Source organism: Onychomys torridus, chromosome 14 (genome assembly GCF_903995425.1).
Source record: "Onychomys torridus chromosome 14, mOncTor1.1, whole genome shotgun sequence".
NCBI lineage: Eukaryota > Metazoa > Chordata > Mammalia > Rodentia > Cricetidae > Onychomys > Onychomys torridus.
In genome coordinates this window covers 37752566-37779835 of record NC_050456.1, presented here as the reverse complement: position 1 = coordinate 37779835, position 27270 = coordinate 37752566, and the positions used below count along the sequence as shown (strand labels likewise).

The window sequence follows — 27270 nt, the reverse complement described above, 5'->3', positions numbered from 1 at the left end:
GGTGATAAACCGAATACACGTGATGCCCATGAGCCTGTGGGGCTAAGGATAAAATAGTATGGTTTGAAAATGAAAGCTCCACATGGGGTCATGAAGGAAAGACTTGGTCCTGAGATGGCGATGATACTGTGGGCATCTGTGGAAACCAGGAGGTGGGACCTAGCTGTTAGGAGAACGTCACTGGGGTGTGCTTCTGAATGTGGCACTGAGCCCCAGTCCCTGCAGTTCCCTGCCTGCAGCGAGGTATGGAGGCTCTGTCTGTGTCTCATATCTTGTGCCATAGTGTTCTGCCTTTCTGTGGGCACTCTAGTTTTATATATTTATGTCTTAATTATTATAACATTATTAATTATTGCTGATATTTAAGTTCATAATAATAATTTCCCCTAAGAAGTATATTATTTGTAAAAATCAGTTTCCAAGTCTGTTATATAGACTAAAAATGATAAGAAAAAAATCACACTGAAATTTTTAATTTTTATTTGATAGTGTGTGTGTGTGTGTGTGTGTGTGTGTGTGTGTGTGCATTATACGTTTGAGCACATGTGCCACAGCACACATAAGAAGGTCAGAGAGCAACCATTATGGCGTTAGTTCTCTCCTCTCACCTTGTATTGGCCACCAGGCTTGTGCAGCAAGCCCTATTACATCCTGAGCCATGTTGCCAGCCCCACACCGAAATGGACTCTGACTGGTCCACACTGACCAAACTGTGAGGCAATAATTCTATATACTGCGTTCAATAAATAAAATGTAAACACAAACTATTCCAATACATAAATAGAAGCTTTACACATCCAAAATACAGCATGTATAAAACATATCTACAGTTTAAAGAAATACTACAGTTTTCACTATAAATTATATACAATACAGAAATACACCTTCACAGCATTTTAAAGTTCCGAGATAACTTAGGTGGTGACAGTTACAGGAACAATTTCATATATTGAACCCTTTAGTAATTAATCATAACAAGTATGTCAGTGGAAGGACAAGACTGAGCATATGAAGAAAAATGTCTCAAAATGGTCAAAGTACCATTTTGAGGAATGTAACAGTATAGTTCCTGGATTAATGGTGTGGAGAGTGAGGACTTGTCATCAGGGCCTGTGGTGTCTACAGCATCGACTCTGTAGAGCAGCATAGCTCAAATGAGGAATTCGGGAGACCAAAACACCAGGTTATCACCCACATTACTTGCAAATATTATTTTAGAAACCCTTTTCCAAGGCAATGTGTATTGTACCATGTCTCAAAAGCTACACATATTGCAACCCCAATATTTCAAAGCCTGTGAGACAAACCAACCTCCACCCATGTGGTCCTAGGGGTGAAGCCAGGACTATCTAAATATGCTTCCCTGCTCAACACAGGGGATGGAAGGCTCTGACGATGCTGTTTAAGGAGACACTTGGGTGATCTTAAAGTAATGGAAGTTAATGAGTATTTTTATATCTACACCTACAGTTGTGTTAGAGGATTTCTGAAGATTTTAAGGTAATTTCTGTTTTTCAAATTTACATAATCTCTCCAGAAGCGTAGACATTGAGTCAAGAACTATTGTTACTGTACTTATTTCTAGAAAGAACACTTATTCTGTCTTTTACAAGTAAATCAGTTTACAAATACACAGATAAATTTTCAATTACATCTTATTTCCATATACCCTATATCATGTAATCACATAGCAAAACATTTGTTTCAAATTTTATCCTTTCAATAAAGCCTGTGACTGGAGGCGAGGGTCAAATGTGTAGTCTGATTAAAGCGCATTGCCAAACTGGACCTAGAGCAATTCAGTGGCTACTGATCCATTGGTCCTTATTTTCTGTCTCTTCTTTTAGGACTCTTTGCTCTTTTCGGTAATTGGTTGCAGTCCAAAATGTTATTTTTTTGAGAACTTGCTGCAGAAGTTTAGGAGGTAATAAAGATATTTGACTTTTTAAAACAATAGCATTTTTCCCAATGCAGTCAAGACATGACCTGTCAATAAAGCATGAGCGAATGGTTAGCTTCTGAACCCAGGATTCATTATGTTATTTTATATGTGTGTACATCTGTGTTGATGTATGACATGAGAATACAAGTACCCCCAGAGGCCAGAAGAGGGCATCATGGCAGCTGGAGCTGGAGTTACAAAGGGTTGGGAGTCACCTGCCATGGATGCTAGGAACCAAATCTGGGTCGTCTGGAACAGCAACAAGTCCTCTTGACCTCTGAGCTACCTCAAGCCTTGTTTGCTTATTTTTGCATATCAGGAGCACTTGGCAGCATGCATGAAGCCCAAAATAAAAAAAAATGGACCCACTTGTAGCCCAGGGGGGCCTCAAAGTTAAGGTGATCTTCCATGTCTGCCTCCCCCAAGTGCTGGGGTTACAGGAGTGTGCCTATCATGACTGCAAACTAAGTATTTGTTTTTCCCTTTTCACAAAATTGATATGAAACTCTAGATGGATATATAGATATCTCCTTTGTATTATTTGGAATATGAGAGGGATTTTTAGATCATTATCATAATCATGTTTTTATGTTTTATAAAGAGACCACATCTAAGCAAAATTCAAGGATAGAAAATGCAATTCATCACACATAATATTCTTCAGTTTAAAAGACTCAGGGGAGTTGGGCAGTGGTGGCGCACGCCTTTAATCCCAACACTCGGGAGGCAGAGGCAGGAGGATCTCTGTGAGTTTGAGGCCAGCCTGGGCTACAGAGCGAGATCCAGGAAAGGCGCAAAGCTACTCAGAAACCCTGTCTCGACAAAACAAAAACAAACAAACAAAAAAGACTCAGGGGAAAAAAAGATTCTGGGGATAGAGATACAGCTGAAAGGTAGAACACTTGGCAGCAAGCATGTAGCCCAAAAGAAAACCCCAAAACCAAAGCAAAACTCAGACTTCAGAGCAGGAAGACTGGAGCCGAAAGGATAGAAGATGGAAAGATGATAGGACGTGAGTCACATGAACTTACGAACTTGGCATGAACTTGTCAGTAATTATAAATAAGGGCGGGGTGTGTGTGTGAGATTGATACAAACACTGTGTACTCATGTGTGAGAGTCTCAGAAGAGTTAAAACTTAAACATGTAAGAGATGCAGTGGTTGGCATGGCCTTTAAACCCAGCACTTGATTAAAGTGTCGGAGGCAGGTGGATCTCCGTGAGTTTGAGGTCTCCAGAGTGAGTTCCAGGACAGCCAGGGCTATACAGAGAAACCCCGCCTTGAAAAAAATATACAAAAATTATGAAACTTGTGCTGGAGAGATGGCTCAGTGGTTGAGAACCCTGGCTGCCCTTCCAGAGGTCCTGGGTACGGTTCCCAGCACACACTTGTTGGCTCCCACACATCCGACACCCTCCATGGAAACCAGGCTCGTATGTGGTGCACAGCCATACATGCAAATAAAACACTTGTACATAGAAAAATCCTTTTTTTTTTTTTTGGTGGAGCTGAGGATCGAACCCAGGGCCTTGCGCTTGCTAGGCAAGCACTCTACCACTGAGCTAAATCCCCAACCCTAATTTTTTTTAGGATTTATTTTTATCTTATGTGCACTGGTGTCTCTACTGCATGTGTGTCTGTGTGAGGGTGTCGGATCCCCAGAACTGGAGTTACAGACAGCTGTGAGCTGCCATGTGGATGCTGGGAATTGAACCCAGGTCCTCTGGAAGAGCAGCCAGTGCTCTTAACCATTGAGCCATCTCTCCAGCTCCAAAAAATCTTTTTAAAAATCATGAAACTTGCGTATTTTCTATCTTCTTTTTTTAACTTTCTGTATTTCCCTTTTCTAAATATTCTTAAATTTGTTTTTGACAATTTCAAAAATAACTATAAAATAAAGCATTTCTGATCTTCTCAAGAAAAACAAGAGGCTTTCTTTTCCGTGTTTGCAGGACTGGAGCACTGGACACGGGCACTCTTGTCCCACCACAGGTCTCCACCCGCCGCCGGGCTTGGCTGTCACTCCACAAACATTACATGGAGGTTTGAATTCAGGGCCTCCCTGTGTAGGAAAATGTCTACCTCTGAGTGGCCCCACAGCCCTCACGCTTATTTTAATGGAGCCTTTTCCTTCCTATTACTAACTCCAAAGAGGAAGAGTTAAAAAGTTCTGGGTGCAGAAGTATAGGAAAATTTGAATTTTATCCCAGGTATATGCCCAGCTCTGCTCCTATGCTGGTACCCCAACGCTTGTGCCCTTGTCATGGGGAGACAGAGGAGGTGGCAGTGAGGAGCCAGCCTATGAAAGGTAACTCTCAGTGGGCATGCCTCGGGAGCAGGAAATCAACACAGGAAAACTGTGCGTCAACATCCAAGGAGCTTGTGAGCTAGCAAAGGAAATGAACATCCAGCAGACAGAAATGCTGAGTCCAGGGCAACGTGAGTAAGTCTCATGACTCTGAAGAGCTCTGCAGGAACCAGAGACTAATCAAACCAAACAAGTCAGGGGAACTGTCCAGGTGGGAGCCCCAGGCAAGACCTCAGGACCTCGACCAACACAGAAGACAGCCACACTCCCAAACCCTGGAGAGGGAAGGTTAGCTTTATTAGAGAAAGCACAGTTCAGGCAGCAGGCTAAATACAGCTGGAGGCCAGAGTGGGCACAGCATGGTGGAGGCCTCCAAACAGCATCACAGTGCAGCCTCTGACCCATTGATATTCCCTCTGGGATTTTCTCCTGAAGGGATCTGCATGTTTTCCAAAGGTGATATCCAAGACGACTTCTTGCCTAACTTTTTGTAATAGCCCCGAATTGTGGCCATACTAAGTGGCTCTCATTAGTCTGGTCAACCCTGTCCATAGGAGAGAAACCCTAATAGCCTTTGCTAACATTGATGTAGACCTATTAAGCTTAATGATTATCCACGTTCATGAGAGATACCTATGCACTGCAAGAAAGACTTGAAGATAACATATCTATTCATACACACACACACACACACACACACACACACACACACACACACGTACACATGTGTTGTTACTAAGGCTTCCAATGATCTCTGTCCTACCCATGCCCTACTGGGGATTCTTTTCAGGACAGTCAGTGACAAATGCCTTGACTTAATATTTAAAATAAAACGATCACATTAACTGCAATGTGGATGTTTCATGGTGGTAAGGAGGCATCACACAGTAAAACTATTATATTCCTGTCACACTCAGGGGTGTGTGTGTGTGTGTGTGTGTGTGTGTGTGTGTGTGTGTGTATGGAAGGTGTTGTATATGAGTATGTGCTGTATGTGTGTGCACATGTTTACATGTGTGTGCATATGTACATGGAGTTTGTAAAGAGACCAGAGGTCAACACTGTTTTCCCAGTCACCCTCAACATTATGACTATAATAATGATGATCATTTGCCACATGTTATTATTGATAATGATGTTGATGATGATTTTGACACAGGGTCTCTCATTGAACCTGGAGTTCAATAATTTAACTAGCCTGATTGTGGCTAGCCAGTAGCAGGGCCCCGACAGTCTCCAACTCCCCAGTGCAGGGATTACAGGCACCCACTTTTTTATGTATGCTGCTTTATTATGGATGCTGGGACCCACAGTCAGGTCCTCATGTTTGTATGATGAACACTTTACTGACTGGGCCATCTCATCAGTCCTGACAGTCAAATTCTGACATATCAAAATATGTTCAGCACCAGCTGAGTATGGTGGCCCAGTGTTGGTCCCCAGCTCCCAGGCCACCTTCTTTTTATTTCTGCTCATTCTAGCCCAATCACTGAGAAATTCGGCCCTGCTCATCATAAGCTTGTTTCTACTGATTTTAGCTTCTATGTGGAAATGCTTTTCAAACATTTAAAAATATTTATTTTTATGTGTATATGGTGTGCTTGTGTGTGTTTTATGTGTATCACAGGTGTGTAGGTACCCAGAGTCCAGAAGAGGAGGGTGTCATGCCTTTAATCCCAGCACTCAGGAGACAGAGGTAGGTGGATCTCTGTGAGTTCAAGGCCAGCCTGGTCTACAGAGCGAGATCCAGAACAGCCAGAGCTACACAGAGAAACCCTGTCTTGAAAAACCAAAACCAAAACAAACAAATTATATTAGTGTATTGTCACAATATAAATTTGATTATGTTTTCTTTCTTTCTTTTTATATTTATTTATTTTGAGGCACAGTCTCACTATGCAGTTCTATATAGTCTAGTGCTTGCTCTGTAGACCAGGCTAGCCTGAACTCACAAAGATCTGCCTGTCTCTGCCTCTGCCTCCTGAGTGTGAGATTGAAGGCCTTTGCCACCACACAGGCTTTTATTCTTAGACAGATATAAATACTTTCTTGAATTCAAGTAACAAACTACCCAAAAGTAGTATGATTCCTCACCAAAGGAGGAGCAAAGAGATTATCACACATCCATAGCACACATTTGCCTTTTCGTTGCTTAACGGACATTTATGATTGTTGAAATGAAGATGGAGCAAACCCAGCACAGGGCTCGAATGCTACATCCTGCACTGTTGAGCACTTACAGCTGTAACCCTCCATCCCCACAGTCTTTCCATCCTCCTTAGGTGAAACCCGGACCCATTTTAGACCGACTTCCTACTCCCCAGCAATGCCCCTGGTTACCACTAACCTACCCTTTGTCTACATGCCTGTGCCCACTCCGGCTACTTCAGACACTTGGAGCTACACAGCATTTGTTCTTTTGTGCCTGACAGACTTCACTAGGCTCATCTCAAAGGTTATAGCTCACGTCAGAATTCCCCTCCTTTTAAAAAACTTAATTTTTTTTTTATGATTTAAAATGTTTTTAAGGGCTAGAGAGATGGCTCAGAGGTTAAGAGCACTGACTGCTCTCCCAGAGGACCTGGGTTCAATTCCCAGCACCCAGATAGCAGCTCACAACTGTCTGTAACTCCAGTTCCAGGGGACTGGACACCCATGGCAAAACACCAATGCACATAAAATTAAAAAAAAGTTTTTAAGTCTAAATATATTTGATCATGTTCTTCCCCTCCCTGAAGGCCTTCCAGATCCTCTCTCCATCCCTACCCACCCAACTTTAAGTTCTTCCTTTAAAAACAAACAACTACCCAACACAACTATAACCCCAAACCAAATTCACCGCATAGCCGAAGAAGACTCTGAACTCCTCATTCCCCTGCCCCCCACCCCAGGGCTGGGATTCCAGATGCCATCCAAAGCGGCAGACTGTGCCCGGAGCATGCCCACACTTTTATGCATGACAGCACATGACAAAGCAGTGAAATTGCTTACCTGAGCAGTGAATAGGGCTGTGTTTGAAAGATCAATAAATCATTACAGTGACCCTAGTCAAGAAAAAAAAAATCTTACCAAGGATTTGAAGAAAACAGTACCTTAACTATAGACCATTTCTATTGTATGAATGTAAAATAGCCAATAAATTTCTCTTTAATGACACATGTATACAAACATACATATCCATAGACGTACATATACACATATTTTCCTGTTTGGAAACATCAGGTATATGAATACCAAATGTCATCGATGCCCTACATAACTACAAATTTAAAAACAGGAACTTGTTCTCTGAGAACAGTGAGGGACAGAACTAGCTAACATTTGTACCCAGCTCCATTTTCCAGGTGGCCCTCTCTGTGGTGCCAAAGGCCTTCCTGACAGGCAAGCAGGTCCCCAGTGAGCGCCACCTCCTTCTTGTGTTTATTGTTTTCTTCTCTTGAGACAAAGCTTTGCTAACAGCCCAGGCTAGCCCAGAACCTAGTGGTAATCCTCCTGCCTCAGCCTCCTGAGGACTGTGATTGTATGCATGAGCAACCAAACCACACCTGGCTTCCCTGTGAAATCTTCCTTTGTATTTAAAATAGTATTATTATTATTATTTATTTTATTTATTTTTGTTTTTTGAGTCAGGGTTTCTCTGTGTAGCCCTGGATGTCCTGGAACTCACTCTGTAGACCAGGCTGGCCTCGAACTCAGAGATCACTCTACCTCAGCCTCCTGAGTGCTGGGATTAAAGGCATGCGCCCGCTGCCACCACCACCTGGCAATGGTAAATTTTGTATTCTAAGTAAGAAGGTTTTTTTTGTTTGTTTCATTGTTTATTTTTTAATATCTTGAAACAGGGTATCTTTGTGTAGCACAGGCTGGCCCTGAACCCTCGATTCTCCTGCCTGAACTTCCTGAGCAAGTGCTGGGCTACAGGAATGTACCACCATGCATACCTTCTAAACAAGGTCTTCCTTTTTTTTATTTTTTTATTTTATTTTATTTTATTTTTTTAAACAAGGACTTCTAATGCCAGCAAAAATAAGACAAACTACAAAGTTCCACTGGTGGAGGGGCGGTGACGGGACTTGAACCCAGGCCTTGTGCATATGGGAAGTCTTTTCTCTTTGACTAAGTCAGAGTCCTGCCTCCCGTGCTCTGTAGAGCTCCTCCTCTTAAATTGAAAACAGCTCTAGACCCTTCACTGTACATGTCTGAGCTGGTGGCCACAGACTGCAACATCAGCCAAAGTCCCTGAAGAGAAGCCATCTTTTTTTCGGTTTGCCACTCTGGAGAAGCAACCTGGGCCTAAGGACAGGAAAGAGAGCTAGTGCCTTGTGGGTGGGACTCTGGCTAGTTGTGCCCCATCCCTGTTACTCAGAGTCCTGATATTCTCCAGCATCCTCTGCAAATTGGAGCGTCCGTGCCTGTCTGTCAACTACAGCAAGTGTGAGGGGCCCTGCTCTGCGCTTCCCATGGGCCGTGAGGGAAGGAACAAGGCTCTGCAAATGTGACCCGCATATTCCTTTGACTTGATAGCACATGAAAGAGGCAATGTTTAGCCGGGTGGTGGTGGCGCACGCCTTTAATCCCAGCACTCGGGAGGCAGAGGCAGGTGGATCTCTGTGAGTTTGAGGCCAGCCTGGTCTACAGAGCGAGATCCAGGAAAGGCACAAAGCTACACAGAGAAACCTGTCTCAAAAAACAAAAAATAAAAACAAAAAACCAAACAAACAACAACAACAACAACAAACCCTCAAATATAAGACAGATGGGAAACAGTACAAAAACCCAATGAAACACACAGAAACAAAATAGTTTCTTCTTGGGAGAAGCTAGCCCATGAGATTTAGAAGGATTGGCCATGTCTTGTTTCTTCCATTAATAAATTCTATGGGTGTCATGCGTGGTGGCACACATCTCTTAATTCCAGCACTAAGGAGGAAGAGGTGGGTGGATCCCAGTGAGTTTGAGGCCAGACTTGTCTATATAGTGAGTTACAGGACAGCCAGGGCTACATAGTGAGACCCTGTCTCAAAAAATAAAAATAAAAAAATTAATTCTCTGGGTGATTATTACTACAATTATGTATTCTTTTTTTTTTTTTTTTTTCAGCTGAGGATCGAACCCAGGGCCTTGCACTTGCTAGGCAAGCGCTCTACCACTGAGCTAAATCCCCAACCCAGTATTCTTTTTATCTACAGACATTTTAATGCATTTAAACTACAAGTGCTCATATTGTGGTAAGGCTCAGAGAGAAACAGGAAAGGGAGCCAGGGCTGCGGCTTGGTGGTTGAGTACTAGCCCGGTGTGTGTGACAGCAAGGCCCTAGGTTCAAGGCCAGCACTGGAAAGAAAAAGCCCTTTTTAGTGAAATTAATAGACTGATCTTGGTCCGTAAACCTGAAATATTCTGATATCCATCAAAAAGCCTCTGACTTGGAAGGGTGGTCCTGCTGTGCTTTGCAGATAGGATAGCAACAATGCTGCTGTGTAGCTGTTTGACTATCATAATTACCCAGAGGAAATGTTTAAATACAAGATTTGCTTACTGTATCCAGGAAAAGTAAGTTATCTTTGCTCCCACCAAATACCATTATTTCATTTTCTTTTCCCAAACAGGCTGTGTGCCATAACCTAAGATAGAAAAGTAGAAACAGAGTGAGGCAATGTTAAGGAAGAGAGTGCACATCACAGAAGTTAATTCCAAAGCACATACTCTGAAAGGTGATCTATTTAACGGGTTCTCTTAAGTTTACCCCGTATTTGAGTTAGAAGGATGGTTCCTAGGAACCCCTTCTCAGCTCCAGCTATGCTAAGCCCTTTATCTGACACACATTATCCCTGAAGTGAATTTAAAAGGCTCAATCCCTTGGATGCAACAGGCACCTTTTAGTGGCCTCTGTTCCTGTCACCTTTGTCCCTTCTTCCTGCTCTGTGCCCCGTCAGCTGACAAATGTCCACAGAACCCACCCCCCCACATCTACTTCAAACCCATCGCTCTGGGTACAGAATACCATGACGTGTTCCTCACTTCCCCTATCACCTCCCACAACTACATACAGTATTAAATAATACTTCTGAAATACTTTTTGCTGTCTCAACCACTCCAGAAAGTTATAGCTGGTCCCTACCTGCACATTCATGCAGGGTACAGTGCAGTGATTTGAGTCAAGTTGGCACTGGTGAAATCGGGGTAATCAGCTCTTTGTCCCTCAAACATCTATGTCAGGAATCTTCAGGGTTTTCTCCTCTGAATATTTTGGAATATACTGCAGATGTGTGTGGTGCAGGGCATTTGGTTTTGTTTCAGTACTGGGGGCTGAAGCTGAGGCCTGTGTATGTGGTAATCCCTCTCCCACAGAGCACATCCCCAGTCTTATGGCAAATTGTCTTGGGAACTTCTTGGTCAGGAGGTGTCTCTACTAGAGGATCTGGGCTTTCTAGTCCAATATTTATGATCAACAACTATTTTTCCCCTACAAAGCTTAATTTTTCCTTTCCCCAAATGAGCCCTGTTTCTCCCAACTCCACCTACCCTGTGGTGTACAAAACCCCAGACTTCTGTTGCCCTTCTTCTTATGCTGAGACTCAGTTGCTCTGTCCTTCACAGGCTCAGCCCCCAGGAACTGCTCCAAATCACCTGTGCAAACTGGTTCTGTGTCTGCCCTTGACATTGGCTTGCTCACTTTATACTCTCCTAACTTACATTTGAAGATCAGCTGCTCTGCATTCTATTGAACGTGTCTTCTAGCTCCCTAAAAGCCTGGAGTCTGAGGTCAGAAATGCCACAGTGGCATGCTGGAACTGGGTCACTGGCTATTTAAAGCTGATTTTGCAAATCTCTGACCAGCTTCAGGTTCAGCGACATCACGTTGGTAGGTAGCTTGGTATTGGTCATGGTGGGAGTTTTTATACCTTGGAAATCAGCAAATGCTACATATTAGGTGTTTCTGCTTTCAGGAGTGGTTGTAACTGTATATGGGTACACCGCTGCAACTTGAATGCTCTAACTTTCCTTTCCAAAAAATGCAGTATGGTATTCTGCACCCAGTAGGTACTCCAAAACTTTTGATTAGCCAAAGCAAACACATAAAAAGATAAATTTATTCAGTCATTAAATATACAAATTATCTCATGAAGGAGTAAAGCATCTAGTGTTCGTTGAGAAACAAAGATAGGTAGTCTGATAGGTAGTTCAGATCTATCTCAAATTTCACATTATTCACCAAAAAAAAAACAAAACAATTTTATTGCTTTATAAAGTCCAATATTTCCACAGGCTCTAGCTCTCAGAAAAAAACTGCAGGTAAATTCTCAATTGTACATGATAAACAGAATTTTACAAGATCATTGCTTTGACTTTAAGAGAGCATTATATTTTTCTTAAGAAAAAATAGGGCCTTTCTAAGTAGACCAGCCTGGACTATGCCTTTCTCTGCTTCCCAAGCATGGACTGCAGGTGTATACCACCACACCTTGCTTCTGTTGAGACAGGGTTTCATACTTGGTCTCAGACCAGGCTGGCCTGGAGCTCACTGTGCATCCCAGGCTGCTCTCAAGCTCCTGGCATCCTGATTTCAGATGCTTTTCTTAAGAGAACCAACTATGGATGCAACAGTCACCCAAAATAACTATATATTACACTTATTTATTTTTATACATTAATACCTCTTACTTTAAACCCACAAGAGCAAACAGAGGGACTCTGCACACTTTCTTCATTCACACACACACACAATGACAAATCACTCATGACCCAGCATGAGGCATGTGATGGGCTGTTGGGTAAACATGCTGCCCAATTCTCCAAGTCACCTGCTGGGGTACAGATTGGTATAGAGTATCAGCAGGAACCAGATAATGTTGATGGGTTGGGCATGGGATTAGAACGTCCTCACTTATGGGAGGCCAGGGTTAATGTCCAGGATTGACGCCATGGGCAGAGCTGGCAGTGCCCATGGGATCTGGCAGAACTTGAGGCTCTATGGACCAGCACTTCTATGACATCTTTGCAGACATCGCTCTTGACAGCCATCTGTAACACAGTGCTCTCCAGAGCGCTGTATAACCAGCCAGGCACAGATTTACACACAGTGGGTCCTCGAGAGGGAGAGCTTCATCAGAGCAGTGAGCCTTGGGCAGGATGCTTTGAGGCATCTCACAAGGCACAGGACATTCCCAGCAACACTGAGTTGTTCGCTTCAAAATGTCAACAGTGCTGAGGCTGAGGCTGAGCCTCAGCACTCTAGGAGGAGAATCCAACAGCTGTCACTTCACATTACAGTGTGGAAAGGCACAAAATGCGCCGAGATGTGGCCCCACTTGTCGCCTTCATTCAAAACCACACACACACATATATGTTCTCCTTACACTCAACTCTACCCCACCTGTTCTCCTCCTCACCTCATACCTGAAGGCAGATCTGCCTCTGTCTTACTGCCTGAGGGAAACTCGGACCTGGATCTCCTCACCGAAGAACACTGGAAAGCCTTTCCTGCCTTGGTTTTGGTGGCATCTAGCTTGCAACCTGACGTTTCCTACAGACTGACAGTTTTATGTCCTCTCACAGCTGCGCTACACTTATCACCTAAACATTCTAACAAAGCATTGACATGACAGTCAGCTCAGTCAAAGAAAGCATGTTACACAGCTCTAGTCTAACTAACATTGTAACAGTCACTACTGATAACACTTGCTTTGCTCTAATTACTCATTAAGGCTTGAATAGAAGTCATACATATCTAAATTAAACATATTTACTACCACTTTCATAATAATTAATGGATTCATTAAAAAAAACCTAGAGGAAACCAGGAGTCCCCTCATTTCACAGATGAAGACAAACATGTCATAAGTGACTTTGTAAAGCCAAAAGCTAAGCAGTAGCTGGACTTGAATACTGTCTCAATTTAAAAAACAAAAACCTTTAAATTAAACAAGTATGTGTCAAAAGAGCTAGACAGGTTAATATATTCTAATGATTTTTTATACATAAAAAACGTAAGAATAGCATATGCAGTCATGATGGTCTCTAAACAGTATTAGTACACATTTACATATCAACATACATATGAATATTTAGGTCTTTTTCTCAAATAACCTATCAATTGTCATTTGTTAAATAACAGAAAACTATATCATAAGTTGACTTTACACTAACAACAATCTGGAGTAAGGTCACTTCTGAAATAGAGAATGAGACAGTATGCTATCTGCAGATGACCCTAAGGAATACTGTATCTGAATTTCCTATAAGGATATTTTCATTACACTAATCAATAAAATTTGAGAAATTACTATGGTACTATTTGATTCTCTTTAATGTTAATTCATATATCATTTCTGTAATATTTATCCTATAATATATAACAAATAAATAGCATTTTCTTTTTCAAAATAGTCACATTAATGAATATATCAGACTGTTGTTTACTTTCAGAGAAGGCTGCCATAAACTTACTACATAGCCAATGATGGCCTTAAGCTCCTGATTCTCCTGACCATACTTCCCAAGTGCTGGGATCATAGGGATGGACCATCACTCCCTGCTCAGAAGGTTAACAAGAAAAAAATCTATCTCTACAGTAACTTGAAAGCAAATATGCCCAATAAATTACTTTAAATGTCTTCTAAAAACAACTATGATTAAAGCTAACCCTGTTCCTATATATTTAAAATAGTAACATTAAAAATTGATCTTATACCAGGTTTTAAATTACTTTATGCTTTTTCATACTTATTAGGCAAGATTATATATTCAGCTAAAAGTAACATTTTAAATTGTGCAACTATGGATAAAAAGTAGATAAATCATTTCCAATGAACATAATCAAAATGGTAACTTATTCAGTTAACATAAAGCTAATTTGAGAAGTGACTCTGTTGCTTATGGTTTCTTTTATAGACACTGCATTCTGTCCTAAATCTTCATACTTTAAAAACTCTCAACTGTTCCCTTTGGGCTTACCTGGGCCTGGTGTAAGGCAAATGTCTAAGTTGTTTCCAACAGTTTGTTACAATATTATGAATCCAGCCATCACCTGTAATATTAGAACAGTTAGAAATTATTATTAGGCCTTTGAGTTATAATTTAATGTTTTTACAGGTTTATCATATTATATTAGTATCATTATCTTGAGTGAGTCTGCATATTTTCCATAAACATTTTAAACATCTCCAAAGCGAGAGGGCCCCACATCCTAGAAACAACAACTATCAAGGTTTGGGGCTTTCAGTGAAGTCTGTTCTTAGCACACATGAGGCCCTGGGCTCAATCTCAGCCAAAAAGAACAAGGAAAGACAGGCGGCGAGGGAGGAACAAGCAGGAGGAAGAGAGAGAAGAAACTTTGCCACATGTGCTGTTGGTCTGTGTTGTCCTTCTTGTTGGACTGTTAAATCGAACTCTAGGTCTTGCGTCATCTCCCCACAAACACATCAGTGCACACCGCTAAGCTGCATGGACACTAAGACTAACTGTTCTGGTACCCATGCAACCAAATCTTCATCTTACTCTAGGAGTGCCGAAGGCCGCGCGAGTATACAGCAGGTGACAACTAATGTCTGACAAGTCGAAGCAGATGTGTAACTCCCTGATGGGGAGCCCCACCTGGCAAAGCCGTGGGGTCACAGGCTGTGGAAACCGGTTGTTTTCTGTCTGTAACTTCCTCATGTGCCACTGTTATGCCTCCCTATAAGAACAGCAGTGGGTGCTTTCCACAGCCCTCTGGTGGTGTGTGTTACATCTCTGGGCACACATGTAGCTGTGGATTTCTGTTTAAGCTGTATAATTCTGATAAACAGAAATACTGCCAGAATATTCTTCTTTATTGACAAAGGAGAGTAACAGTATTCTTAGTCTCAAAGACAGCCTTTTCCACGTTTTACAAAGACCTCAGAACTAGTCCAAAACAGACTAAGCTGCTCCTACAGAATACACACAAAGACTAATTCCCAGGTGTTGTTTGTTGCTAAATCAAGGCCAGACTGTTTACATCAAGACATAGTCCTTGCAGTAGCTCCCTTTCTGCACGTACCCTGACCATTCAAGGTTTAGCCCATTGTTGGGACCTCTCACCAACTTAGAGCTACGTGCATGGGTCAGTGTGACATTACTAGCCTAAGAGAAACTACGTGACTTATCTTATGTTTTGACAGGTAGGACCTTGAAAATGTAACTTATAATTGTCCAGAGTTTGGCCGTGAGGGAGAGCAGCAGCAACAGTGTGGAGAGAGACAGCTGTATGTATAGAATGTAGTAATGCAGAGATATATAGCTGTGTGGAGATATAAAAGTCAGAGACCATTCTTAAGATGAAATAAAAGAGAAAGTTAACATCAGAAAGCATGTGTGTTTTCTTAATTTACCAGTTAGATAGAAACTTATTTCTAAATCCCTCAGATAGCAAAAGTCTACCCCTTGCTGCCTTTGTGGATTTTCTTGCATTACCCTGGAGATGGCCTTGGAGCAGGCTCTTCATAGGCCCTCAATTTATAAGGAAGGAAGGAAGGAAGAGTTACATAATTCAACAGCCCATATGCTAATGATCAAAATTAGTAAGTCTGGGGCTGGAGAGATGGTTCAGCAGTTAAGAGCACAAGCTGTTCTTGCAGAGGAGCTGGGTTCCATTCCCAGCACCCACATGATGACTCACAACCATATGTAACTAACTACAGTTCCAATGGATCCAATGCCCACTTCTGGCCTCTGTGGACACTGAACACATGTGATGCACAGACACACATATAAACAAAACTTCCATACACAGAAAATTGAAAGAAACACTAATCTCTAGTGAAATGTACAAATGTCAGTCTTATTATATTCCAATTTAATTAAAAATCTTTGCAGAGCATGTTGGTGCATACCTATAATATCACCAGTTAGGAGATACAGAGGTAAGAGGATCAGAAGTTTAGGTCGTGCTTGGCTATATAGTGAGTTTGAAGCCAGGCTGGGCTTCAAAAATCAATCAATCAATCAATCAATCAATCAAAATCTAAAAAATAAATAGTCTCTAAAAGAAAAAACAACTCAGAAACTGAAGAATAATCATCTTTAAGAATAATTAATAGTCTACTAGGAACTTGTGGAGTTTGGTGGCTAGATTACTGACACTCAAATACTTCTTTAAAAAGGAGGCTGCTTTCAGGTTCTATACAACAGATCTAGAGGTAAAGGTCAACACTGGTCTTTCTCAGGTGGCACTCCATCCTTTTTTAAGGGTCTCTCTCATTCTGACCTAAGAGATCACTGACTTGTCACCGGCCATGACATAAATACAGGTGACAAACAGTGTCCTGGTGTCCACCCACCAGCTCTCTGGTGGAAGACCACGCCAGGCAGGGCTTGCAGGGCCACAGACTCTGAGAAAACTGCTGCTCCTGTCTGTGATTACACTTGTGCAAAACCAGCTGTGACGTCTCCCCACTGCCATGCATTTTCATGTAATGTGTACATGTAATCTCATGACTGTATCTCAAGCTTATGGGTACACACATACGTGTGGGATGATCAGGAGGATGACTTCTCATTTAGCTGTGTAATTTTGATGAATAGAAACATACTAAAATATGCTTTGTAACTAGATTTATTGTTCCATGTGGACTGTAGACACTTAGAAGCCTGTTCTCTATCACTAGCCTTATTGACAGGGCAATTTGGCCAGACAAGTGCCATTGTGGACAGATCACAAGTGGAACTTTCACAGATTTAACTCGTGGAATTGCAGGTGTCTGGCCTTGTTATATCACAGTCCTTTAAGAGATCATACTGACTTATATTTCCCTAAGCCTCCCCCACCGACCCTTACTGGAGCCAAGGCACCTCCATGCTCTGACGCCAAAAAGCAATATATACAATGTATACACGTCCACACCAGTCTTTAATGCAAGACTTAAGTTCCGTTTACTAACTGTTCACCCTTCAGTCTTGAATTTTATGTGAATTACAGACAATAAACCAACTAATTAATCAAACCCAGTCCAGAAAGGATTCACTGTTATGCTCAGAAAAAGCTCCAAAGCTTGCCAGAGTTACAAGACAATTGCCCTGTCTCTCAGCCTTGAACAAAAAAGTAACTGGGTCCCCTCTGTGGGTTCTGAGACTACTGTGGGACAGAAAAATGTATTCTTAATCTGAAATGCCCCTTTTCTATGCAGCCAGCTTTTGGTGGAACTTCTGATGTGCAGTTTGCTTCCTCTTTGTTTACGCAGGTTGCCATGGTTATTCATTGTACCAACTTTCACAGCTGTGTTCTCCGAGTCGCAAGGAAGTGGCACTTACTCCATCTTTGCCTTTCTTGAGTCTTATTGATTACAAAATACTAGCCTACATTATTAGTTACACCTAAGAAATGTAAGACAGCACACATGTTCTTTGCCTCTTCCTTAGATCTCTTATTGGTTTAGATTCTTCCCTTTGTCACCCTTGTAGCTATCCCTTTTAGGGATAAACAGGAACTTTTACAACCAGCAGCTGCTGTCAGCCACCAATTAAGCTGACCAAGTCTTTGCTACATGAGAATTTTTATTGCATCCACAAAGAATGCTTGTGATCCTGAGAATTTTGCCTTGTAATCTTTTTTTTTTTATTACTAACAAGTTAGTATAAATAAAATAACACACACACACACATACTTGGAAGTTTGTAACTGGCAGAAGAAAGGAGAAGAAAGAGCATAGAAGAACAAGAACAGAACTTAGTATGAAGAGCACTTGCCAGGAACTCTGGGGCGGGGCTGGAAGCTGGACTCTCAGACTGCTAAACTGATTGGCTAGACTGCCTGAAAGGGAGCTCCAGGAATCCTGTCTCATTCAAGACTGGGATTACAAGAGCACCTCACCCAGGGTGCCCAGGGTCAGAATTCAGGTGCTCAGACTTGCACACAAACGCTTTTCCAATCGAGTTTCCTAGGCCTGCTACAGAAGAATTATAGATAGTTTTAAGGATATATGAAGTTTCTTAATGAAAAAATCTCTAAAATGTTTTGGGTAAGAGCCCACAAGATGGTTCAGCAGATGAATGCACCTGCTGCCGAGACTGACAAGTGGTTCCCAGCATCCACCCGAAAGGAGAGAACTGACTCCTCAAAGTTCTCCTCTGATTTCTACACACACACACACACACACACACACACACACACACGCACGCACGCACGCACACACGCACACACACACACCAATACATACATAAATGCATAAATAAACGTAAAGCAAGCAAACAGAACAGCAGCAAGAGGAGTTACAGGATTCCACTGAGAACTCTGGTTCTAGAACAAAAAGAAGATACTGGCGGATTCCGCCTGGCTTTTCCAGCCTCAGGGAAGACTGTCGTCCATACTCTAGCTTACAGTACAACAGCATCTGGACAAACAATCAAGACACAGAATCACAGGATGTGGGGATGGAAGGGTTTTAAGTTCTCTCTCCTCTCTCTTAGGGCCTTGACCATGCACCTGCCGGGCAAATATCCTACCCGTGCCCTGTGACCCTGGCCCCTCACGTCAATTCACAGTGCAGAACATGCCTGGGAACACAGGGAGGAAAGAATGACTTCAGTAGAAGCATGAAATACAATTCATCAAAACAAACAAACAAAAGCATGGGTCAGAAGTAAAGACACCAGCTGCCAAGCCCAGTGACCTGAGTTTGATCCCTGGAGCCCACATGGTATCAGGAGAGAACCAACTCCCGTAAACTGTCCTGTCTTCCATACAGGCACTGTGGCACATCTTGCATATACATTCATGCTCTCACACACCCAACAGGAAGAAATGTAAGACAGTTTGTGACCATCCACGTCCCCAGGGAAGAGGGCCCCTCAGGCCACTACTGCACTGGGCTCCCACACTCCCCAGGCAGGGACTGGGACACAGACATGCCCTGCACAGATGCCTGCCCCCTGGTGCTGTACGCCCCAGGCCGTGGGGTGACAGAGGTGATGGCTATATCTAAACCGTGCCGACTTACTTAGCGGGATGTTATCCGCGCTTAGCCCACCAAATAGGAAAAGCTTCTCCTCAGCTATGGCTGTCAGCGTGTGCCATGACCGATGTTTGGGGCTTTCTCCATTAACAGAAATCCTGTAGCAGGGGGAAAAAAATCCAACTTTGAATTAAGCAAAACGAAAAGATTTTTTTTTTTTAATCACCTTAGGTCTTATTTTTTCCCCAAGACAGTCTCATCATGTAGGCAGGCTGGCCTCTGGCTCACAATGCCCCTACCTTGGCTCTTAGTGCTATTCATTCACCATCACACTCATCTCAAAAAAAGCTGAGCTAGGGAGTGGAGGTGCATCCTTGTAATCCCAGCACCCAAGAACCTGAAAGAAGACCATGCATTCAAGGGTAGCCTGGGCTACACAGTGACTTCAAGGTCAGCTTGAGCTATATACAGAGATCTTGCTTGGAAAGAAAGAGGGGAGGGAAATAAAGTAGGGAGGGAAGGAAGGGGAGAGAGAGGAGAGGGAGGAAGAAAGAGGGAGGGAGGGAGGAAGGAAGGAAGGAAGGAAGGAAGGAAGGAAGGAAGGAAGGAAGGAAGGTAGGAAGGTAGGAAGGTAGGTAGGTAAATGCTTTGGTTAAAAATCATTTAACAACCACAAACAGGTTTTCAAAGGAGACTACTATAAGCCCCAGCAATGGGAACTAACATTAATTTGGCATGTTTCTCTTAGGACTTCTGTGTAAATGTGCTTACTAAAAATACAGAAATGGGGTCACATGTGGCTCTGCACATCTTTTCACTCCGTATGTTCTATGATGCTTCCACAAAGTCGTGTCTTTTGTTACTGATAGCCTGGCAGCCCTCTGGCACCAATGCTGTGATTTAACAATCCCTATGGCAGACAAGAGGACTGAGCTCAAGCTTTGTCTAGTTTTTGTTTTGTTTTTAGTTGATGTTTTTTTGGTTGTTGTTGTTTGTTTTGTTTTGGATATAGAGTTTCTCTACATAGCCCTGGCTGTCCTGGAACTCTGTAGACCAGGCTGGCTTCAAACTCACAGAGACCTACCTGCCTCTGCTTCCTGAGTGTTGGGAGAAAGGTGTGTGCCGCCACGCCTGGCTCCATTGTCTATTTTAAGCACATTGGAGACAATTGTGCTGGCATACTTCTACCAAGTGTGCTGTCACAGCTCAGAATGGTGGCCTCTGGTCACCCATTCCTTCTGTGAGCTGCTCATCTGTGTCCTTTCCCATGAGACTGTCTGTTTTCTTCCCTCTAAGTTCTTGGAGCTCTCTGACTTTGTCTTTCTCTTTAAAAGAATGCTTTCAGTTTATTTCTGGTTTATATTTTCCAATATGCCTTTTAGCATTTTGTGTAGTTTATTTTTTAAAGATTTATTTATTATATATAGTGTTCTGTCTGCATGTATCCCTGCATGCCAGAAAAAGGTACCAGGTCTCGTTACAGATGGTTGTGAGCCACCATGTGGTTGCTGGGAATTGAATTCAGGACCTCTGCAAGAACAGGCAGTGATCTTAACCGCTGAGCCATCTCTCCAGCCATTGTGTACATTTTTTGTAGAGAAATGTTTAATCTTTAGCTGGTTTTATGAATTAGTCTTTTTTCACTTACCAAGTTCAGGTTTACATAATCTGTAATGCCAAAGTTTTAAGAATAACTTGCTTTTTTTTTCTCATACTTCCATGGCTTTATTTTTTATTTGGGGGGTGTTGGGTTGTTTTAAAGACAGGGTCTTGCTATGTACCCCAGGCAGGTCTCAAATTTTCCATGTAGCCAAGCGTAACCCCAAACTCAGTATCTTTCTGCCTGCAAATTGAGTTTACAAGTGAGATTACATGGTGTACCACCATGGCTAGCAATAAATGGTTTTATTTGTGTGTGTATGTGTGCTGTGGATATCGCTCTGTGTAAATAAAGTTCTGATTGGCCAGTGGCCAGGCAGGAAGTATAGGCGGGACAAGAGAGAAGAGAATTCTGGGAAGTAGAAGGGCGGAGAGAGACACCGCCAGCCGCCGCCATGAAAAGCAACATGTAAAGACACTGGTAAGCCACAAGCCATGTGGCAAAGTATAGACTAACAGAAATGGGTTAATTTAAGAGAGAAGAAGCAGATAACAAGAAGCCTGCCACGGCCATACAGTTTCTAAACAATGTAAGTCTCTGTGTGCTTTCTTGGTTGGGTCTGAGCGACTGTGGGACTGGCGGGTGAGAGAGATTTGTCCTGACTGGGCCAGGCAGGAAAACTCTAACTACAAATGGCGCCCAACGTGGGGCAAGAATTTCCACCTAAAACCTGAGAAAAAAGATTCTAAAACAGAGCTAAAAACAGCTTCCTAGTTGTCTCTCTCAAGTTAGCGGCAGCCTACAGGTTTGAGCTACTATGGCGGGTTCCTGGCGTGTGTGTCTGACCTGCAGTGTGGCGGGAATGAGGAGTCTACAAGAGACACTGTACTCTGCTGCGTGGTGGATTTAGCCTTTGCTAGTTAAAAAAAAAAAAAAAAAAAGTTTCTGGGCTATGCACTGCTTTGATAGAACTGCTTCTGATAGTTGATGGTACACATAGCTCCAGACCCAGAGCTGGCCGTAAACTGTACCACCACCATGTTGGGAAGCTGAGGTGGGCGGAGCCAGCAGCCACAGTGACATTTCAGTCTTACAAAGATGGATATTACACAGAGAATCTGGTTTGTCTTGTCTTTGGGATTTTTAACTACAGAAAAAGATTTGATTGTAAAAACTGTTGAGTTAAACAAATATGTAAATTTTAAAGGTAACTTGACTTCAAAATTTGGATATAAGGATATGATGCTTTGGAAAAGAGTATCTGATTTTGTTTCCACAGAAAGCCAGAGGCTGTGCATTTGTTCCAGATTAAGATACATCAGGTTTGATCAGCCAAGACCACTTGAAAGGTCTCCAATGACGCCATGGCCCAGATGATCCAACATCCAAAATGGTTTCAAGGCAACTGGCTCAGACGTTCACCCTAATGGACTACTCCATAATCCTAAAATTTTCTTTGTGTCCCCATAAGATACAGCGCCCCCCTCCAGCAGGAAGTAGTAAGAAGAACTACACCCACATTCCCAAAATTATCAAGCTGGCTTTGGAGATGGAATTGGCTCACTCCTTCTCTAAACCCAGACGTATTGTTAAAAGAAAAGGTTAAGAGATTCTTATGTCCCAAATCAGAAGAGCCCTCTGATGTGGGACAAGAAAAAACAATATTTTTCTTTAAAGCAGGTTGATTATAAATGCGATCTCTTTCTAAAGAAGAAAAGGGGATATGATATAGATATAATAGAATGAAAGGGTAGATTAAGGAAGGAACTTATTTCTAAAGAGCAACAACTTGTTTAAAATGTTTTACATTGGTATAGATTTTAGTCTATTGATACAAAGTTAAAGTTAATTTTGTTATACTATGTATATATTTCTACTCGTGTTTAAGGTATTGTGTTTGTATAGCTCATTTAAAATTGTAATGGATAAAAATAAATTAATAATTAATCATCTATGATAATCATACTCATAGCCATGTTAGTTAAGTCTTCTAGGTATACAAAGAGATATTTCAGATAGATAGATAATCTTCAAATACTTCAAAGACCTTCAGAATATGGCATTTAAAATATTTTTAAAATTTAGACTTTCTGGACAGTGAGACATGTCTGCTCCTGGCAGCACTGATTTACTTCAGAGAGGAGGATGGGCATTAAAGACACTTCATACGGAGTTTATCTTCACTTTGACAAAAATAGCCATTTGGACAAGAAACTGTTCTTGCCTGGACTGCTTGATCGACTGGACATGCAAGACCCATAGAAAGGTGACCACTAAACTTTGCTTGACAAAATGGTCCTTCAGGTTCCTGCTTCACAGAGGAAACTGCCAGACATTCTACAGGACACTGAAAGAAGTGACCAAGAGACTCTAGCCCTGTGGGCTAAAGACAAATGCCCCAACTTTACAAAGGAACATTAGGTGACTGTCTAGGCTGCCAGCTGTCTCTGTCTACTCTTGCAAGACTCCTGAAAAATGCTTATATCCTTCTCCCAGTTCTCAGACCTCCTTCTGAGGTCTTTGATGTGGTTAAAGACTAGATAGTTACAATTTCCTCAGTTATGATAAAAGATAAGTTAGATATAAAACCTTAGACTCACAAATATAAGATAGATAGGATATCTTCTGTAATATTGTAACTGTAATTCTTGCTTGATAATTGTTTTGTTATATGTAATTATACTATGTAAAAGTTAAAACCTTTCTTAAAAAAAAAGAAAAAGGGGAAGTGCTGTGGATATCGCTCTGTGTAAATAAAGTTCTGATTGGCCAGTGGCCAGGCAGGAAGTATAGGCGGGACAAGAGAGAAGAGAATTCTGGGAAGTAGAAGGGCGGAGAGAGACACCGCCAGCCGCCGCCATGAAAAGCAACATGTAAAGACACTGGTAAGCCACAAGCCATGTGGCAAAGTATAGACTAACAGAAATGGGTTAATTTAAGAGAGAAGAAGCAGATAACAAGAAGCCTGCCACGGCCATACAGTTTCTAAACAATGTAAGTCTCTGTGTGCTTTCTTGGTTGGGTCTGAGCGACTGTGGGACTGGCGGGTGAGAGAGATTTGTCCTGACTGGGCCAGGCAGGAAAACTCTAACTACATATGTGTGGAAGCCAAAGGTCAGCAACAGGGTCTGCACCTCAGGAGCTGTCCACATTGGTTTGATTTGTTTGTTTGTTTGTTTGTTTGAGACAGGGTCTCTCACGTGCCTGGAACTTGTTGGCTCAGAAGAGGCTGATTGGCCAGTTAGCCCTAAGAATCCACCTATTTCTGCCTCACCAGTGCTGTGACTAAAAGCACACACACCACCTTGCCTGGCTTTTTATATGGGTTCTGGGGATCTGAGCTGGGTCCTCATGCTTGCTGGGCAGGTACTTCCTAGTTGAGCTATTTCCCTAGTCCTCATGGGTTTTGTTTTTAATTTATTTTTGTTTTTCTAGACAGGATCTCTCTGTGTAACCCTGGCTGTCCTGGTACTCACTCTGTGGAATTATAAATAGAGTGTTATAATAATAAAGTATTCCATTGCACTATAGGAATGTCCAAATTAATACCTAATATATTCCGTTGCTAAACAATATAATGAGCCTCAAACAAAATTTCACTTTCCTCCACTTCATTGTCTAGGTGTGTGAAATGACCCCACTCAGCCACTCCATCTCTTCTAGTGACCAGTCCCCAGAGAATACTTAGTATAAAGCCAATATTTTCACATGATTCTCTTCAACTCTTACTAACTTTATGTTTTATATCATTTGCATAAGCTCCATTTAGTTGACTGTGGTACCTGTAATCCTTTCACTTGGGAGGCTGAGCAGGACAACCCAGAGTTCAAGGCCAGCCTGGGCCACTTGGTGAGATTCTGTCCCAAAAGGAAGGGAAGGAAGGAGAGAGGGAGGGAGGGAAGGAGGGAGGGAGGGAGGGAGGGAAGGAGGGAGGGAGGGAGGGAGGGAGGGAGGAAAGGGGGGAAGGAAGAAGGAAGTAAATTTAAATTTTATGTTTCTTGTTTAGATATATAATTTTTAAAAATATATCAACTCAATTTCAGAGACCCAAGTTTGGGCTCCGCCCACACCCACCCTACAGACTCGAAGGTAGACTTCAGACTTACCTTCCAGACCAAGTCCAGGTGTCTAAGTTTAGATAATGCAAGTCATTCATCCTAGTTTGCTAAAACAAAAGCATGATAATTGGAGATGTGTTAACTCTTTTATGGAATAAAATGTTAGTTTTCAAACAAGTTCAGATTAAGCACCAACTGTCCTATTCTACTTATACATCGGAAATCAACACTAAGCATTAAGAAAATGAACATGGAGCTCCCAGAATCATATGCCAGAGAGGGAAAAGGAAGAGATGGGTTTAAACTAACAGAACTTAGATGATAAGAAATTAAACATTCCTGACACTGCACTCAAGTGACGGGTTCTCCTCATTAAAATAGGATTAAAAGTAATCTATGACAGCATGTGGAGGGTCTCTTTGAGAAACAGAAGATAAATACAAATTAGTACGAGGTGCAGCTTAATCTCTAGGTTATTTGAATGTTCAGATGCTCCACAAAAATCAGAGGACAAGTTTTTATAAACATCACACATGAAAATATCATTTCCATTGAAAACACTGACCAAGACGCGTCCACCAAAGATATACCCCTTATTTCCCAGAACTGCACATGAATGCGCGGCTCGTGGCTGTGGCGGGACTCCACCCTGCAAGCAGAGATCAGAACAGAGGCAGACTTGAGGCAACCATACCAGCCACATCCTGTGCTCGGTCAGAGCTACAAACAGCTTCTGCGAGAAGAAAATGCATCCCTCTGCCCTTAAAGGCCCACCACCCTAACAAAATGAAAGGTCACATAAATTTAGCTTGCAATATAAAGATTTTAAAGATCAAATTAAAAACAATCTCCTCTTTTCTCCTCTTCCTCCACACCAAAGTCCCAACTAACACTCTAAGAATTTATTTATGGCCCCAAAGTCTCAAATTCACAAAGCAACTTCACTGATGCTTTAAGTCAAACCAAAGAAGCCTTAATCATTTCCTAGACATGCTGGATTTTAGAAGTTGTTTTGGTTTGGTTTGGTTTTCCTTCTTCCTAAAACTCTAAGAATTAAAAAAATAAATAAATACTTCTCTATACTTTATCTTGAAAGAAGCTCATCTGATGTTTCAGGCTCAATTGAATAACTGCTGGGATCCAGCTGGTAATACAGAATTAACATTTACCTCTGTAAAAGTTCAATTAAGAGGAAACCATTTTTAAAAGTTGATTCCCAGGGCTGGAGGGATGCTCAGTGGTCAGGAGCACTGACTGCTCCTGCAGAGGACCTGGTTTGGTTCCCAGGAACACATGGCAGCTCACAACCTCTGTAATTCCAGCTCCAGGGGATTCAACACCCTCTTCCAGGCTCCTCAGGCAATACACACATGTTGTCCAATTATATATGCAGTCAAAACACCCATACACATAAAATAAAAATAAATCTTTAAAAGGTGTTGATTCTATTTAATTTCTATATAGTGATTAAATGGATCTGAATTTATGTTTGGTGTCTAGCAAATAAAATAATATTGATAATGTATTTTGCCTTGCTAAAACTGCATGTAGCTCACAGGTTTGTAAAAACACAGGCGTTGAGCTGAGGGTACAGTTCAGTGGTAGAGTGCTGGCCTAGTACATATGAGGCGGTTCCTTTGATTTCAGCACTGGGGGAAAACAATAAAAGAAAAACTCATGGATTCTGCTTTAAATAATGAACTCTAATAATTCACGCAGACACTTAGGAGTGAAGAGTGATTATGGAGGCTGAGCCTGTGAGTCATGTCTATAATACCAGCACCAGGAAGGTGGAGGCAGGAGTTCAAGGCTAGCCTCAACTACAGAGCAAGTTTGAGGTCAGCTTGGTCTACATGAGACTCTTTCTAAAAAAAAAAACAAGCCTAGCAGTGGTGTCACATGCCTTTAATTCCAATACTCACATGCCTTTAATTCCAATACTCAGGAGACAGAGGCAGTTGGGTCTCTCTGTGAGTTCAAGGCCAGCCTGGTCTATACATCCAGTTCAAGGACAGCCAGGGCTACACAGAGAAACCTTGTCTCAAAAAACAAAAGAAAGAAAGGAAGGAAGGAAGGAAGGAAGGAAGGAAGGAAGGAAGGAAGGAAGAAAGAAAGAAAGAAAAAGGAAAGTAATTGTTAGTAGTTTTGGATTTTTTTTTCTTTTGGTTTTTCGACACAGGGTGGTGTCTCTGTCTCTGACAGGTTTTGGTGCCTGTCCTGGAACTCACTCTGTAGACCAAGCTGGCCTTGAACTCACAGAGATCCTCCTGGCTCTGCCTCCCGAGTGCTGGGATTATAGGCGTGCGCCACCACCGCCCCCGCCTTGTTAGTAGTTTTTCAGGGAGCTTTTCAAGGGTGCTTCTTCGGCTGGGTGTAGTGGCCACACCTTTAATCCTAGCACTGGAGAGGTAGTAGGTGGAAGTCTGCAAGTTTGAGGCCAGTATAGTCCACA

General features: G+C 42.1%; 1 protein-coding gene across 2 annotated transcripts in view; it reads right to left on the bottom strand.

Moving 5' to 3' along the window:
• Positions 1–527: 527 nt before the first annotated feature.
• Klhdc1 (kelch domain containing 1) overlaps positions 528–27270 on the bottom strand; it is a 43105-nt gene continuing 16362 nt past the window's right edge. The window contains exons 7-13 of one of the 2 annotated variants that reach the window (XM_036206091.1): positions 25384–25467; positions 24867–24925; positions 19206–19318; positions 14206–14278; positions 9788–9872; positions 7243–7295; positions 528–1986 (exon numbers count right to left, since the gene is read on the bottom strand). In XM_036206091.1, coding sequence (XP_036061984.1) covers positions 1800–1986; positions 7243–7295; positions 9788–9872; positions 14206–14278; positions 19206–19318; positions 24867–24925; positions 25384–25467 — 654 coding nt within the window. In that variant the 3' untranslated portion in view covers positions 528–1799. The remainder of the gene's footprint in view (positions 1987–7242; positions 7296–9787; positions 9873–14205; positions 14279–19205; positions 19319–24866; positions 24926–25383; positions 25468–27270) is intronic. The other variant, XM_036206092.1, reaches the window with a different exon arrangement.